Raw genomic sequence first — 15,079 nt, 5'->3', positions numbered from 1 at the left:
ACTGTAAGAAGTTCCTTAGTTTACATACTCAGCTAAAATGCTTTATCCAGGAATGTCATATCGTGTTGACACAAAGCATTCCGTACATTATTAGTCAGCTTTTCTTTATGTTACATAGTCTTTCTTTAGGGAATATCTTCCTTCCTGAAAATTACATTATAAACTATTCAAAACAACAACTAGCTAATATGAGAAAGCACATTAAGATACTGTCTGTAATAAGCTCGTGATGAATTGGAACATTTTTAATCTTTCCCTCAAAAACACCATCTATTTGTTTTGTGGAATGGCTATTGATTAAAACCATTTACCTGTAAGGCCACTGTTGCTCAACTCATTAATTTTACAATTTTGTACTGTAATTCCAAGCAAACAAGCACATGCACTGACTTGAGTCTATTTTAAATGGTCAGAGTGCTGGAGTTTTCACATTAAGAACCTTATAGCATTTATCTTTGATATCCCCAAGTGTGTCTACATATATATTTTCTTTTACCCACAAATAATAAACTGAAACTTCTAATCTGACTACTGAATATTAAGAAGAATCTGGTACAGTACCTTAATGATGCTGGTTTCAGATATAAGAGTGCTTGGATCCAGCACCTCCACAACAGCTTCTGGAATTACAGCTTTCTTCATGCAAGACATGTCAAAGCCATAAACATCCTCCCAGAAAAGTAGCTTTTCTGCATGCTTATTCATATCTCCTACAGCTATCAGACTAATGGTGCAAATGTCAGGATAAACTGTAACAACAACAAACATAAGAGTGAAATGTCATTTTTAGGCATGCATCATTCCTGTTCTAAGTGATTAACATTTAAAAAGACAAAAAACTTAGTTCTTAGGCAAGACTTTTTCTGCTGCTTTCTCTTATGTATATGTCCACAGAGGAGACTAGACACACTATTCTGACGACAGTATTTACTGCTGAATCCCATTGCCAGGACTCAAGTGGAAATTTTCATGTTTGATGAAAATATTTTGGAACATCCTATTCTAGCTTCTATACAGAGACTACCCTGAAATACATGTAATAATTCCTGCATAGATACCCAAAGGAAAATTCAGACGAGGAATCTGCAGTAGCAAGAAAAGACCTTATTTTCAGATAAAAGCAAATACTCAGGTATTTGGTTCCTGTTTCTTATTGTGTTCAGCTGATATATGCTTTACAATCTGAAAATGACTTGCAAGTACACAAAAATAAGAGAAACTTCTTCTATCTGTATCCAAACAGTATGACAGGAACCCAAGTGACAGAAGACAACCTCCTCACCAATTCTTCCCCCCAGTTTTAGGTTGACACCTATCATTCTTGCATTATCTTCACATTTGTGCTTCCTTCTTGCAATAATGTTTAAGAACACCCATCTATTCACAGCTTCTCCAAACAGTAGTTGAAAGCCGACACCTGCCATTTTAAGAGCTTCCTACAGGAAAGCTAATCAATTCCTTACCCACTACTGATTGGAACAGACAGACAGAGCAGCTGCTATAAATATGGCTGTCTAAAGTGTTATCGAATACTAAGAGAAGCTCATTTTAAAGCTTGTATTAAGTTAGGTTTCTTTCCACAAAGGAAATTCCCATTTTCCATTAGAGCTTTAAAGATTTCCAAGTCACACAACTTAGTATTTATTTTACCTGGCTTTAAAGCAAAATGCTTCCCATTAAGCACCTTATTTTTTTTACTGGTACATCAATGTGATGGTGTTAGTAAAACTAAAGCTAAGTTTCTCTTTTCCTCCCCCAAAAATCTAGTGAACTGTAAAATTAATTCCATCTTCAGCTCTGCTTGAAATTGTAACTTATCCAAATGAGCATGGGAGAAAGCACTGGTCAGAAAAGGCAGTGCTTTTTTTTTTGCCTTGTGAAATATTGAGGATAAAAACAGTAAATTGGGATTATCCTGTTATACTGTGAGAGTATGCTTAACCTAACAAAAAACCTTTTACATGTTATCAAGATAACTGTTCCTTAAAGAAGCTATTTTTCACATGGAGAGATATCAACATCTGGTGGTAGAAGCATCTGAAAGTAGCTTTTAGGATCACCAATAAGGGATTTATACTTCTCAAAGCTTTCACACTGCTGCTTACTAGTGTGAGAAATGCATTACTTGCTTTATCAACAAGCAATCCAAAGCTCCAAGAGCAGACACGGACACTCCGAAAACTAAAACAAAGCATGACACAACAACATTAAGTGACTACAGGATGCAAGGAATGCAGTGAGAGCATACAAAAGGGATGAAAAAGGATCCAGAGAAAATACAGAAATGTGGAGAAACTACGCACAAAACTGTCAGCAAAAAAAAAAAACAACAAAAAACACTCTATGACATTCCTTCCTTAGACTAGCTCACATTTCCCTTAACAGAATGTGTTGGAAAAGGCTTAGTAAGCCTATCAAGTGTGAAATATATCAGTGGGTATCAGTGGGGCCTCGATCAGATTTTATTACATCTCTTTATTTGCATGAGAAATCCTTCAGTGAGCAGTGGAACTACTTTGATCCCATAAAGGGTAAGCAAAATAGAAAAAGCAAAGAGATAAATATTGCTACCTGAGCCTAATTGATAATTTTTGTTTATTCCACTAACAGAACAACAAGAAAAGCATACTAAACCTGGTCTGACCTCAGAAAAATAAATCCATCCTCCATGAAGAAGACATGGGTAAGACTGCAGTGATAGATCAAGTGCTAAATTTGCAAACCCAGTCACATCCAGAAGCATACACTGTACTGAAGTTTGACTGGGAACGTGAGCATGTTATCCAAGTATAAGCCTAAATCATGCAAAAGCAGTAGTTTTGTCAAGGTTTAAAAACACCTGCTTCAACCTGCATTTCAATTATTATCCCCGATCCTCCAAAAGTCTCCCACTTTTTCCTGCAGCTTTATAACACCCTCCTGTGCAGTCTTGACAGTGTTGTCATTTTCTCTCCTGAGGAAGGCTATGATTCAGTAATTATTCCTTCTCAAAGATGAGCTGCCCAAAATGCTGACTGGACAAAAGCACATGCTCCACAATGCTCTCAGATTCATCGCTTCGACATCTGTGTCCTTCTCGACTCAGTGCCTTGAAGTCATCTGTCACTACCAGCAGCTCACGTGGTGAGCAGTACACAATGGGAAATCCTTTGTCCCTTAGCAATGCCTCACAAATTTCAGGACACGGAAGGTTAAGACAGTAGTCCCTGGATATGCAGGAATAATTCCAAATGAATACACCATCTTTTTTATATGAATGTGCAAACAGTATTACATTTTGAACTATACCTGCCTTTCCTACGTCACTCCTGAATGACGTGCACTGCAATCAAGTACGTGGAAAAAATAGGCACTCAAGCAAATAAACAGCTTTAAAGAATGAACAGATGGGTCACAGGCAGCAAGAATTTTACATGCCCAAATAAAGCTATTGTATACTGTACATATTACCCTAGACAGTTTGGCATAATCCTCCTCAGTATGCCAGTAGTCTCAACTGAAATAACCATGGTATGACTGACTGGACACATACCTGGGAATCAGGATTCTCTTCCTGCCTCAGGAAGGATTTGGCCAAATCACAGTAACTCCTACTGCTTTTCTCAGCTTACAAACAGCCCCTGTAAATAACCATTTTGGTTCAGTAACGCTAAGAGGCTTCAGACTGAATTAATCTTTATGGCAGAGCTCAGGAGATTCTCTGTTAAGATGTTAAGTTCAGGGTGAGCTCACCGTTCCAGCTCATTCAGATTTGGATGCGTCCACACTACTGCTGCTGTACATCTATGCTGCAGAAGCACCAGTTTCGGTAAGCTAATGGTTGATCAATTTCAGCACACATTCAGCACAGCCATTTACCTGCTATGCAAACTGGCAGAGCAGTAACAGCTAGCATCTGAAGGAAACAGCATTCTGTTTAAAACCTGACAGTACCCAGTCTGGTAGTGGAATACAGTACACATAGTAAAAAGAGTCAGCTAAGAACTTAAGATCATTCTGAGACCACAAAGGTTAAGTGTACTACAAAACAATGACACCCTCTCTCTCAAAGGGAAACTGCTGAGGCTCAAGACACTAGCAAATACACCAACAATACAAGAAGATCCAAGAGAACAAGATGCTCTCACAGTTTCTACAGAGGTCTGGCTCCACTCAGAAGGCTGTTGAAATACTAACTAAGCATAAAGTGTTTCCTTACTATTTTAGTGGATGCCCTCAAATTTAATAATTATTCTGTGATATAAAATGATTAGCAAATACCCATACAGAGCACATCACGACTGCACTCCAAATCTGGCTGGATAGCTGTTCAAGTGGACTCTATTTTAACACACGAACAGTAATCTCAACCAAATGCTAAACACATGCATAAAAAAATGCTTTCCTTTTTGCATGCTGTAGCATACAAAGCTCACTGCAATCAAAGTGAAGCACTGCAGTCAACACTGTTACATAGTCATTAATCCAATCATTAAGGCAGTGTAGTGAAACTAACTATGCGCATGGTTAGCACAACAGGGGGAAAAAAAACCAGACTGATGACTACGATTGAAAAGGTCAATATGAAATACGATACTGACAAAGGAATCAACCAAAAGGAATAAAGCATTACAGGCGTTTAAACATCGCTTAAGATGTTGCTATCTAATCTACTTAAAAGGATAAAAGAACTCTATTTCAAAAAGAAACATTTTTTTCTTCTGCCACTACCCCACCTCCCCAAACAAAAAGTATATTCCTGCTGGCACAGGATAAACATTCTGAACAGAAACAAAGGAATTCCATTAGTTAATTCATAATTTGCAGCATACGGAACCATGTCTTCCCCACACTCCCACTGTCCTAGGAAGGACTCTATCTGCTTTTCCTTTAATTCATCATCATGAATTCTTCATCTTAGATGTACCTTACTTGAACGGTACAACTTCTTAAAGAATAAAGCTTCTTTTCTTCTGTTTCTCATCAGAGTATCTGAGCGAAAAAAAGTGAGCATTCCTCATTAAGTATTATAGCTTGAAGTTACCATCCAGATCCTTCAATTAAGTTAAATAATATCTCAAAACATAAAAATGTGCTCTTAAAAATGAAGTTTATCTGCCAGCGTGTTTTTTATCCCCATATGCAGGGATACACGTGGAAAGAAGAAGGGAGGCTGTGCTTAAGAATAAACAAGCCCTTTGAATCCTAAAAACACCATTAACATGAGACCTTGATACCCCATCTAAGGCTCTTCTACTATCCATACAGAAAATTAATGCCTTGAAGCTCGTGCTAATGGAAACATTTTTCATTTAGACTAGCAAGTTTCTCATTCATGCATAGCTTATTCCAAGTCTCTGAGTTAATTTAGTTTCCCCTCAGAGCTAAATTTATTAGAAGAATTATGCACACCAACCTGAGCCTCCCTCTGCCAGGTACTTGTCCTTTGCATAGATGACAGAATCCAGCATAGACTCAAAGAGAAGGAAATAACCCTGTAAGCACACAAGGGAAAGAATTTTAAACGTCATTACAGCTCTCATTTAGCATATTTAATAAGTATACAGACAGACTTACCAAAGCAGTTTAAGGTCTTTACATAACCACACTCCCTGCTAAGAGCCAGCACCAAGAGGATTTCTCAAGAGTGTCGTTACTTCAAAACTTATTAAATATTCCCGCTAATATCCAATAAATCAACAAAATGTAGGCAATAAATATCCACCTACACTGATTACTTGAGTTCCAAAATGCCATTTTCACAACATTTGCTTTGTTTTTTGGTGCTATACTTAATTTTAGAAAAGGTTGTAGTCCATAGTATAGACTAAAGCAGACAATACCACTGTAGTTCAAGTAGAGCAGCTGATTGTAAATCTTCCAGATTTTCAGTTGTGTATTTTCAGAACACACAAGACAGAGAAGAGCACTGCATACAACTAATATATCTATTAAAACATTAAACTGTATCGACTTAAGTCAACTCCAAATTTCAAGGAGATATACAGCCAAAAGTTTTACTATCATCCTATCTCCAAGTTCGAATATGATCCCTGCTGAGTAGCACAACACACTTCATTTACATTCTTATGACATCAAATCAATTCAGACAAATCCAACCAGGATACTCTTAGCTTTACCACCTCAAGAAAAATCCTTATTTTTACTTGTAACACTGCTGCTTGATTTGTACAGACTGATTGACAACAGGGAAGAACAAAAAAATACAGTAGAAAGTCCAGATTCCAGCCTTGCGGTCCTACAAGCCCAAATAGCAGGAACCAAACAAATCTGAAGACTGTTTTCCCCATATACTTCCTACAGCTCTGTATTTCTACAACCACAGTTGTTTGATCTATTTTGTTCAATAAAAAAACAGTTTGAAAACGACAGGAACGTCCTTTTCTCATCCTACTTCTTCTTCTAAGAAGATAGAACTCTACTGGACACTTTTCATCCAAATCCTGCCCTCTTTCCCACTTTATTGCCTAACTTCAACAAAATCCTTAGAGTAAACCCCAGAGCGAACATCACTGCTTTGTGAGCAGTAGCATAAGATTTGCAAAATGGCTGAAAAGGCCAGGAGCTCCTACTGCATCAGACTGTTTTATGCTTCCAGCAAGCTGAAAGCACAGACTGGAACCACAGATCTCTTCTTGCAGTTCTAAAAATACGATGCTTTTGGCTCATAGGAATTCTTTTCAAATGCTTTTAAATGAAAAAGTGACCTCAAGGACAAATCTTATGAATAGTCAACACCAGCAGCCAGTGAATTACAAAGCAACATCTTTACAGATAGACTCTTCGCTTAGTTCTTCCTGTCTGAAATGCCTATTGTCTACAACACACCTTCCAATGAGCAATACAATGGAATTCTTACAGCCCTTCTCCCAAGCTCTTCCACTCTGGCATTGCTGTTGCTTCCCCCTTTATCCTCAGTTCCATATAGCAGTCTTGCCAATTGCATAAACTGTCAGCGGTACCGAATCGAGTCATTTATTACTTACACCAAAACATTTTGCTCTGTGTGCTGAGTTCATCTGCAGTGTAATTTAGAATGTAATTTCACAGGCTGCTGCCTCACCTGTAGGGGTGCGATCTGGAAAGAGAACTATACCTGTTTTCTCCCCATGATGCTGTGGGGCAACACTCTTGCTTCCTTGTTTCAACCTCAAAAATGCTCAGTGTTTTATGCTTTTTCCCTTCAGTATATACTAGCATCCTCATGATTAATGAGTACAAAGAGATTTCTAGGATACAAAGCTGTGAGTAGAATACTAATAATTTTATCTTGCTACTGGCTGAGCTAAACAGGCATGAAAGATGTCTTATATGTCCCTTATATCCATATCTTGCATTTTTAACAGGGCTGTAAAACAGCCCCAGAACTTTGACAGCTTAGTATCCTGTAATGTTACATGTCCTTTATTATTCAAATAGACTGCATCATTCTAAGGTTTATTTCCATTTTAATTCGATACTTCATAAGTATAAGCAGCTCTTTCATTGGTGAAACCCAGACATATCCAAAAAGTGGTATGAGCATGCTTAGAACAGCAGAAATCACTACAACTTCTACTACAGCAGAGAATTCAACATTCTGCAATGCTCAAACAGGTGATAAGATGAAAGGCACCTACCAAACCATTGGCTCAGAAACCTGTCTCTTAAGTTTTTAACTACAAGGGTTCTATCAGACCACAGAATATAAAAAGCTCCAGAAGGTACACAGAATATATTAGTCAATGGATTCCGGTTTACAAAATAAAATGTAATCTTGCATGAATAGACACACAACTGATGGAGTCTGCTCCACTTTGTGAAAAACCACCTTTTTTCACCTGGTTTTTCCACTCTTTAAGATAATACTACATGTTTGGTATCACTCAGCACTACATAAACCAGCAACTCATGAGAATGCAGAGTGTTCTGACATTGTATTTGAGACAACCATATCAGACTGGAACTGGAGGTGATTAAGGAGGATGGAGCATCAGAAGCTTACAGCCCTGGAACAGATTATTGGGCAATCCTGTACAGAGAAACCTCTATAAATGAGGCTAGCAGTGAGATACGGTACAAGATTCACCCATTTGTACATTCTAAACAGTTTGCCTACAAAAGCCAAAAGATCTGGGTCTAATAGGATCAGCCTGGTAAGCAGAACAGATTATGACTTGGCTATTCTTATCCACAAGACATTGTGGCTCATAGATGAAATGGCTTTTCAGTCCTCACAGCCTGCAGCACTCAAAAGTACACACGTCTAGCCACCAATACTCCACTAGTGTTCTGCTACAAAGAATACACCGTGGTCTTCAGAATGCAAATATCTCAACAGATGGATTTATCCACATAGCCAGTATTCCAAGCCCTCAATCTTCAGCAGTATTCTATTCAGATACCAGCAGAAGAGCTCATAGCTTAAAAACACCATCCACTGTCTTGCAAAAGTTTGTGTGCTGGTTTTAGTAGAATACATTTACACAGATGTCCTTACTGCCTGATATTAATTCTAACATATGTGCTTCAGATGTCATGTCAGTCATTCAGTTGTTACATCAAAAGTAAGATCACTGTTCCCTGCCTGCTAATTTCTCTAAGCCCTGAAGAAAACATAACGTGATCTAGGTAAATTTTCAACTGAAAAACCATTTCAGGTGATGATAAGTGTAGATTGGAAATACCGTTTGGATTTGTCTGTATCTGATATACAGACACCCAGCCTACTCACAATGTAGTATTTAAGATGCTTCTCCCATTTCTCCATATTTTAAGGGGAAAAAATGGAAGAGATAGGAATAGGAACCTGTGAAAGCCACAGATCACTTACACAAGTAGTAATAATCACCAGAAACCACTAAAATGAAGGTGCTCATACAGCAATACTGTACCTTTGACAACATCCTCATGTGCCAGTTTTTTCAGAAAACGTGTTCTAGAAATATTCCTGCTGGATGCAGCATCTTTTCCTCTCACCAGCCTCCATGCTGTTGCTGCTGACCTATTTATAACTTCCCAATGCCTCAGCCATAGCTCTAAAAAGCTTACACAGTACTGGTCTTCAGTACAGTTCTCTGCCAAGCTAAACCAATCCATTGCTCCACAAAAGGGCATCGTACAAACAGCTTACTCACTAATAGAAATGGCAAGTTTCCATATTTTTTGTTTCAAAGAAAAATTATTGTTCCCATTCAAGTTTTCTTGCTAGTTCACATAGATGGTCCAAATAAAGAACTGAAAACATAATATACGAGATCCTTTTTGCTTCCATGTTTAGCATGTATAATATCTTCAAGCAAGTGGTCAGTTTTTGAGCACTTCTATTCTCATATGAACACAAAATACTTCACACTGCTCTGAAACAGAGAATGAAAACAAAAAGCCAATTCACACAGTTGTGAAAATAGGGAACATGAGAAAGCCAGACAAAGAGGAATCTTCATTTGCATTTAGGCAACACAACAGTCCTCTCTGGACAGTGTTGGATCTGTCTTTGCTCCATATCCAGACATCAATCTTACTCTCACAGCATTGTCCTCTTTATCTCTGTATTGCAGCAACCCATAAATATACTAACATCCCTAAATGTTCGGAATACCTCATTAAGTCAAGAGCACATTTATACAATTGTAACATTAAAAGGTAAATTAGTGCCAAAAAGGGAATCACAGAACATTCATTACTTGATTTCTTACACAAAGTGTAAGAAATAGTCCTCTATTTCACCTTAAAGGAACCCATTTACAACATTCCTTAGGTTCTGGAGTGCCCAGATCAGTTTCAAAAACCAAAGCTTAGGCTCCAGTATAAAAAAATGTGTTTGAGAACATGATTCTGGCACTTATCTTAGGTAACTGGTCAGAGGTTTCCTCAAAAGAGCTGTTATTGTCTCTAGTGAAGTCACTATGCTGCCAGAAAACACCAATAATACCACTCTATTTTTTAATCCACTACTACCAATAACTTAAATCTTTGTTGAAACAAGTGCCCCACACATTAAATTCAGCTCATGCTTTACATAATATTCTTTACAGCAGTGGAACAAAAAAAATATTTATAGTTAGTCAGCACATGAAAATACTTAAGAACAATTTATTTTCACCTTTATCTATAAATTAAACACATGTGGATGCATAGTGAATGTGCCCAAAGGCCTCTCTGCACGTTGCATGGCCACAATTTGTCAAAAACAACAACAAAGAATATAAGCTTCTATTACCGATCTTAATGAAAAATTCTTCTATCCTTTAAATTCAAATCCAAACAGTGGCAATTCTTACGAAAAATCAAGAACATTATTTTAAGAGCTTTTTTCAAGGTCTGTAACATAGGAAAGTAAATTGTGGAGGTCCACAGAAAAAGTTAAAGAGTGTTTCCTCCTACCACAGTTTTGACAATGAACAGACTAAGCCACTATGTAATGCAGCCTGACGCTAGGCCTTCTCAGACTTCTTTATTAGTATCAGCGCAAAGCAGCAAGCATGACCATGCTTGAAAAAAAGCATGTGAAAGAATGACAACAGTCCAGCACCTGCAATCAAGCACACTCCAGGAAATAACCAACAGGAAATGCTTCTTAGTACATATAAATGATCCATTAGCATTATCATAACGACTTGATGCTGTGTTGGAGGACATGGTTTAGTGGGAGCTATTGGTAATAGGTGAATGGTTGGAATGGATGATCTCTCAGGTCTTTTCCAACCTTGGTGATTCTATGATTATGCACTTTTACAATCAGTTATTTCATTCTTACACTAAAAACTCTGCAATCAGTAGCAATGCTGTTTTCAAGTTCTCTCTATTTGTAGAATTCCCAGCATTTACGCTCCTTTAATTCACTTTTCCTGCACAGTCCAGACAGTCTTGAGTTGTCTTCATGGACTTAAAGGTATTTTGTTGATCAAAATAATCTAAGCTACGTAACTAATGCAAAACATCCCAAGTACTATCATAAGAGCAGCTGTAATATTATTATTCAGGAACACAGTATACGTCTGTAGATTTGCAGACTCAACTACGTAACACCAACTATATCCAAAACAGTTTAACTGTACTTACAGAACCTTGACCTGAAATAACATGAACAAGTGAGATGAAGAACTTTACTTGAATACCACATAATTCAGACTGTTGTTCCACCTCCCAGGTTATGAAAAACACTGCTATAAGCACAATGTCTTGTTGGTTTAAAAAGCAATCCTTGAAGAATCATTTTTCAGACTTTCATAATGAAAGAATGCATTTTTTTTCCCTAAGAACAACAATGCTTTGAAAAGAACATTCATACGCCTTACCATCCATTCAGATATAATTACATCCACTTTCTCCAAAGGCAGATCTACTTCTTCAATTCTTCCTTTGATTAATGTAATAGTATTTTCAAGTTTATTTAATCTGCAAGTCATAAAATAAGCCAGTTAGTTCATATTTCCATTAGATGGTGTCAACAGAGATATACTGATGACTCTACATGGCGTTTCTTCCCTCCTCCCCCAAAAAAGGGTTAGGAGGCAATATTATTCTCATTAGTCATGTTTCAGACAGAACGTTTCTATAGGTCTCCAAAAATTTCAGCACATTAAATGTCAGGCAAAGGAGGCAGGCAGTAGAACTGCATATCTCCAACATCTTGTGCATGCAAATGTACAGACTTCAGAAGCCAGGAGAAGAAAAAAGAAGACAATTTACAATGACAGTCCTTTTTATTTAGAGCTGTTTTAGTTCTTTCTTTGACCTTTGTAGTGTAAAGTCTGGAATGATTAGAGTTACTCGACGAAGGTGTTGTCCTCACTGGGATTTTTGTAGCAATTATCTGCAGTGTTTAACTACTAGAGTAACCAGTATTACACACAAGGAATGACACATACATTCTGTATAAGGAGGAAGGTATTTTTGAAGCAAAAACTGCATAACAGTTAAATTGCTAGATACCTATCCCTGAAGAAATTTATCTATCTGCTGCAGCTCCCATCTGTGCCCCTTCCCCCCACAACCTGACATCTTACTCTCTCATACTGTCTGACTCTCAATGCAAATGAGTAATCGCATTAAAAATTCCATTTAGAAGACAATAGGAGAAAGATCAGGAAAAAAAAAGGAGGGAAAGGGTCAGAGGACTGCTTGAACACGTGGGCTGTAGGAAATATCAATTAAATCCTTCACATGGGACAGCCTTCCCTTAGAAGAGTAGCAGTTCATCACTAATAACACACTTAGTTTGTAAACAGGAGTCAAACAAGTTCAAAGGGAAAAGTAAAATGTTAAAGAGCCATGACTTGTATCAGTATTCTAAGAGCAAAAAGGATGTAAAGATAACATTGTTAATGACACTGCACAAGGACATAATAAACCAGTATTTATCCTCAGTATTTTTTTAATTACATTTTAAATTGCAATTGTATCATATAAAGAAGGAGTTTACAAATAGTAAAAAAACCAACTTGGATGCAATTTATGCACTCCACGTTGCAACTAGTACTTAATATGGCACTTTTCTTAAGCAGGTATTTATTTAACAGAAAAAGGTTACAGCATCTGAGTGTGATATGTGAATGAAAATCCTTAAGTGCTCAGACAACTTTGTTTTATTTTCACACAAACTCACAGCCTCCCATATTATCCCACAAAGGTAAATTAGTGAAACACAGAATGGATAAATAAACTATTAAATGAGAGGAAAGCCATCCAGACCATGAGATTCTAAAGAGACTTTGTATTACGTTTCTCAACTAAGTGACAGTCAGGTATCAGAGGTGTCCCTCAAGATTCAGTAGTAGATCTGACACCAATTAAGCAATCTAGATGATGGGACAGAATGCAGAGTTATAAGATTTCTAGGTGAACCTCAACTGAGAAAAGTAGATGATAAATTACAGGGTAAAGACTGTAGAAATGAGCTGATAGGAACCTCAGCTCGGCAAAGGCAAAGGCCACCTCAGCTGGAATAATCCCACATAGCAAGACAGATTGGTTCTTGAAGGTTAGAAATCAACTCTTGTTTGCTTTTCTCCATTCTGTTCTAACAAGGGGTGCCAGTGAACAATCTGAACATAGGCAACCAATACGAGTTTGTAGAAATAATAACCAGCTGTGTCATAAATACAAGATTAGGAAAAATATTTTAATAGCTTTTTACAGCAATATTTACCATATGTGTTTCCCAGAGCTTTCCTACCTAATGATGTCCATGGCTTGATAAATGATTTCAGATTGGTCTACTCCAATTACTTTCTTTGCACCTGCTTTGGCAGCAAACATCGAAAGTATCCCAGTACCACAGCCAACATCCAAAACAACCTGGAATGAGTAAGCAACATATTTTTACTTCCATTTATTTCTTTTTCTCTGATTTTTCTACATGTCCTTCTACATCAGAGAAAGAACACATTCTAATGGAAGAAAAAGAGAAAAGGTAGCATCAGATCTTCCTATTACATTCAGATATCCAAGTCAAATCACAACTGTGACTTCAGATCTTCTACAGGATCCTTTGACTTTTACAGACAGGTAATAAGGCAGACCAGCTCCCAGTGCTGATGAGATCACTTGCTCAAGAAAAATCATTGAAATAATTAGTTAGGAAACAACTAAATGTTACATAAACAGGAGAAAGAAAAAAATTAGAGCCTGAAAAACTATTAGTGAATATTCTAACAACTGAATTTAGCTCATTCAGACTTTATGGTTTCTCCTTAAGTCTACTGAAAAACTTGAATTATTTCCAGTATCTTAATTCCAACTATAGCACAAGAAGATATTGTATACATAAACATACACAAAGCCAAAAGCCTTTATATTTTAAGTAAATCTGTTAAGTAATTTCAACAGGTGTAAAAAACACAAATTAATTCTCCTACATTGTTCAACAAAGAACATCTGAAGTCGCTGAAAACTCAGATCTATTTCTTAACCACAGACTGCTCAACACTGAGAATGCATTTTCTCAACTATCAGTTTTTATCTTCCTCATTGGCTATGCCCTTCTATGTTGTTCTTCTCCAAAGTAAATTCACACAATGGTTCCTGTCTTACGTGTTAACGTTTCTGACTTGAAATCATAATTCCATGCCTTCTGTGTCTCATTCTTCCCTTCACCTACGAAAACTCAGTATGATACTTAAGAGGTACACATGCTTCAAAAGAACACAGAAAGAAAGAAAATGCCTTGTAATCCATAATGCTGGCATGCCTTACCTACTGGAACTACTAGAGGCAGTAATCAAAAAGATCATCCATTAGAAAGGAGTACCAACTTATTTCACTAGCTCTCCTCAGCGCACATTCCACTGTTGTGAAATGGTCTATGTGCAGCAAAGGCTACAGAAGTGCCTGGGCTGAAATCTTCTGGAGACAGGAGTAGAAAGTGAATAGAATGTTCCTGCAGCTGTTGAAATCTCATGCCCCCAGAATTATCTGTTCTAGTACTTGACCACGCTAGTTAACAGAACTGCTGAGCCATGATAGCTGGAAGTCAGAGCCAAAAATAAACTTCTGCAAAAGAACGCTCTTGACATGCAGTTGCATGAAAAAGAGCAATCACTGCAAATGGGGAAAAAGAAATCAAAATGGACAACATTTGGACAGCTGCCCTGGTCACTTAAAAACCCAGATGGAACTCATCTAGACTTAGGCAGGGGATGGGGATGGAGAAAAAGGCAAGGGAGCGAATATGTACAAGCTGGAGCATATCTGAGGAAGGGAAAGACAAGCAGAATGATCACCAATTAGCCTAAGGACACGGGTCTGCAGCCAACACATTCTTGCAGTGATCACATATGGCCTCTCACCAGGGATCTGGAACAGCTGGACTGGTGATTTGACTATACCACAACACACTGCAGCATCACATTCTTCCCTGCAGCTGAATCAAAAGTGTTTTAAAAATAAATCTAAGAAAGTACTTCAAATTCGGAAAAACAGGGTTTTAGCTGATTTAGTCATATAAATTAATTCCACCTATGAATTCTTAGTAAAAGGGATGTTTAAAAACTCATTTTTTCTCCTCCATGCAGCACTGATGACATATGTGACTCTCTGTTTTCATCCAATTCACACCATTGCACCTCTTAGGAACACTTCAGATTAGTAATGAAGT

The 15,079-nt window shown here is 37.5% G+C and overlaps 1 protein-coding gene across 3 annotated transcripts in view; it reads right to left on the bottom strand.

Annotated features, from left to right (window-relative positions):
• Positions 1-15,079, bottom strand: part of PRMT3 (protein arginine methyltransferase 3) — a 39,756-nt gene that overhangs the window by 14,953 nt on the left and 9,724 nt on the right. The window contains exons 8-12 of one of the 3 annotated variants that reach the window (XR_014946900.1): positions 13,160-13,281; positions 11,280-11,379; positions 5,396-5,474; positions 4,907-4,971; positions 562-749 (exon numbers count right to left, since the gene is read on the bottom strand). Coding sequence is in view for 1 of the 3 variants with exons in the window: in XM_015863426.3 (XP_015718912.2) it covers positions 562-749; positions 5,396-5,474; positions 11,280-11,379; positions 13,160-13,281 (489 nt within the window). In the remaining 2 variants the exon portion in view is untranslated. Of the gene's footprint in view, positions 1-561; positions 750-4,906; positions 4,972-5,395; positions 5,475-11,279; positions 11,380-13,132; positions 13,282-15,079 lie in introns of all 3 variants that reach the window. The other 2 variants (XR_014946901.1, XM_015863426.3) reach the window with 2 other exon arrangements.

This window comes from Coturnix japonica, chromosome 5 (assembly GCF_054131305.1).
Source record: "Coturnix japonica strain WE chromosome 5, WE-NBRP24, whole genome shotgun sequence".
NCBI classification, from domain to species: Eukaryota; Metazoa; Chordata; class Aves; order Galliformes; family Phasianidae; genus Coturnix; species Coturnix japonica.
This window is presented reverse-complemented; position numbering and strand designations above follow the sequence as displayed.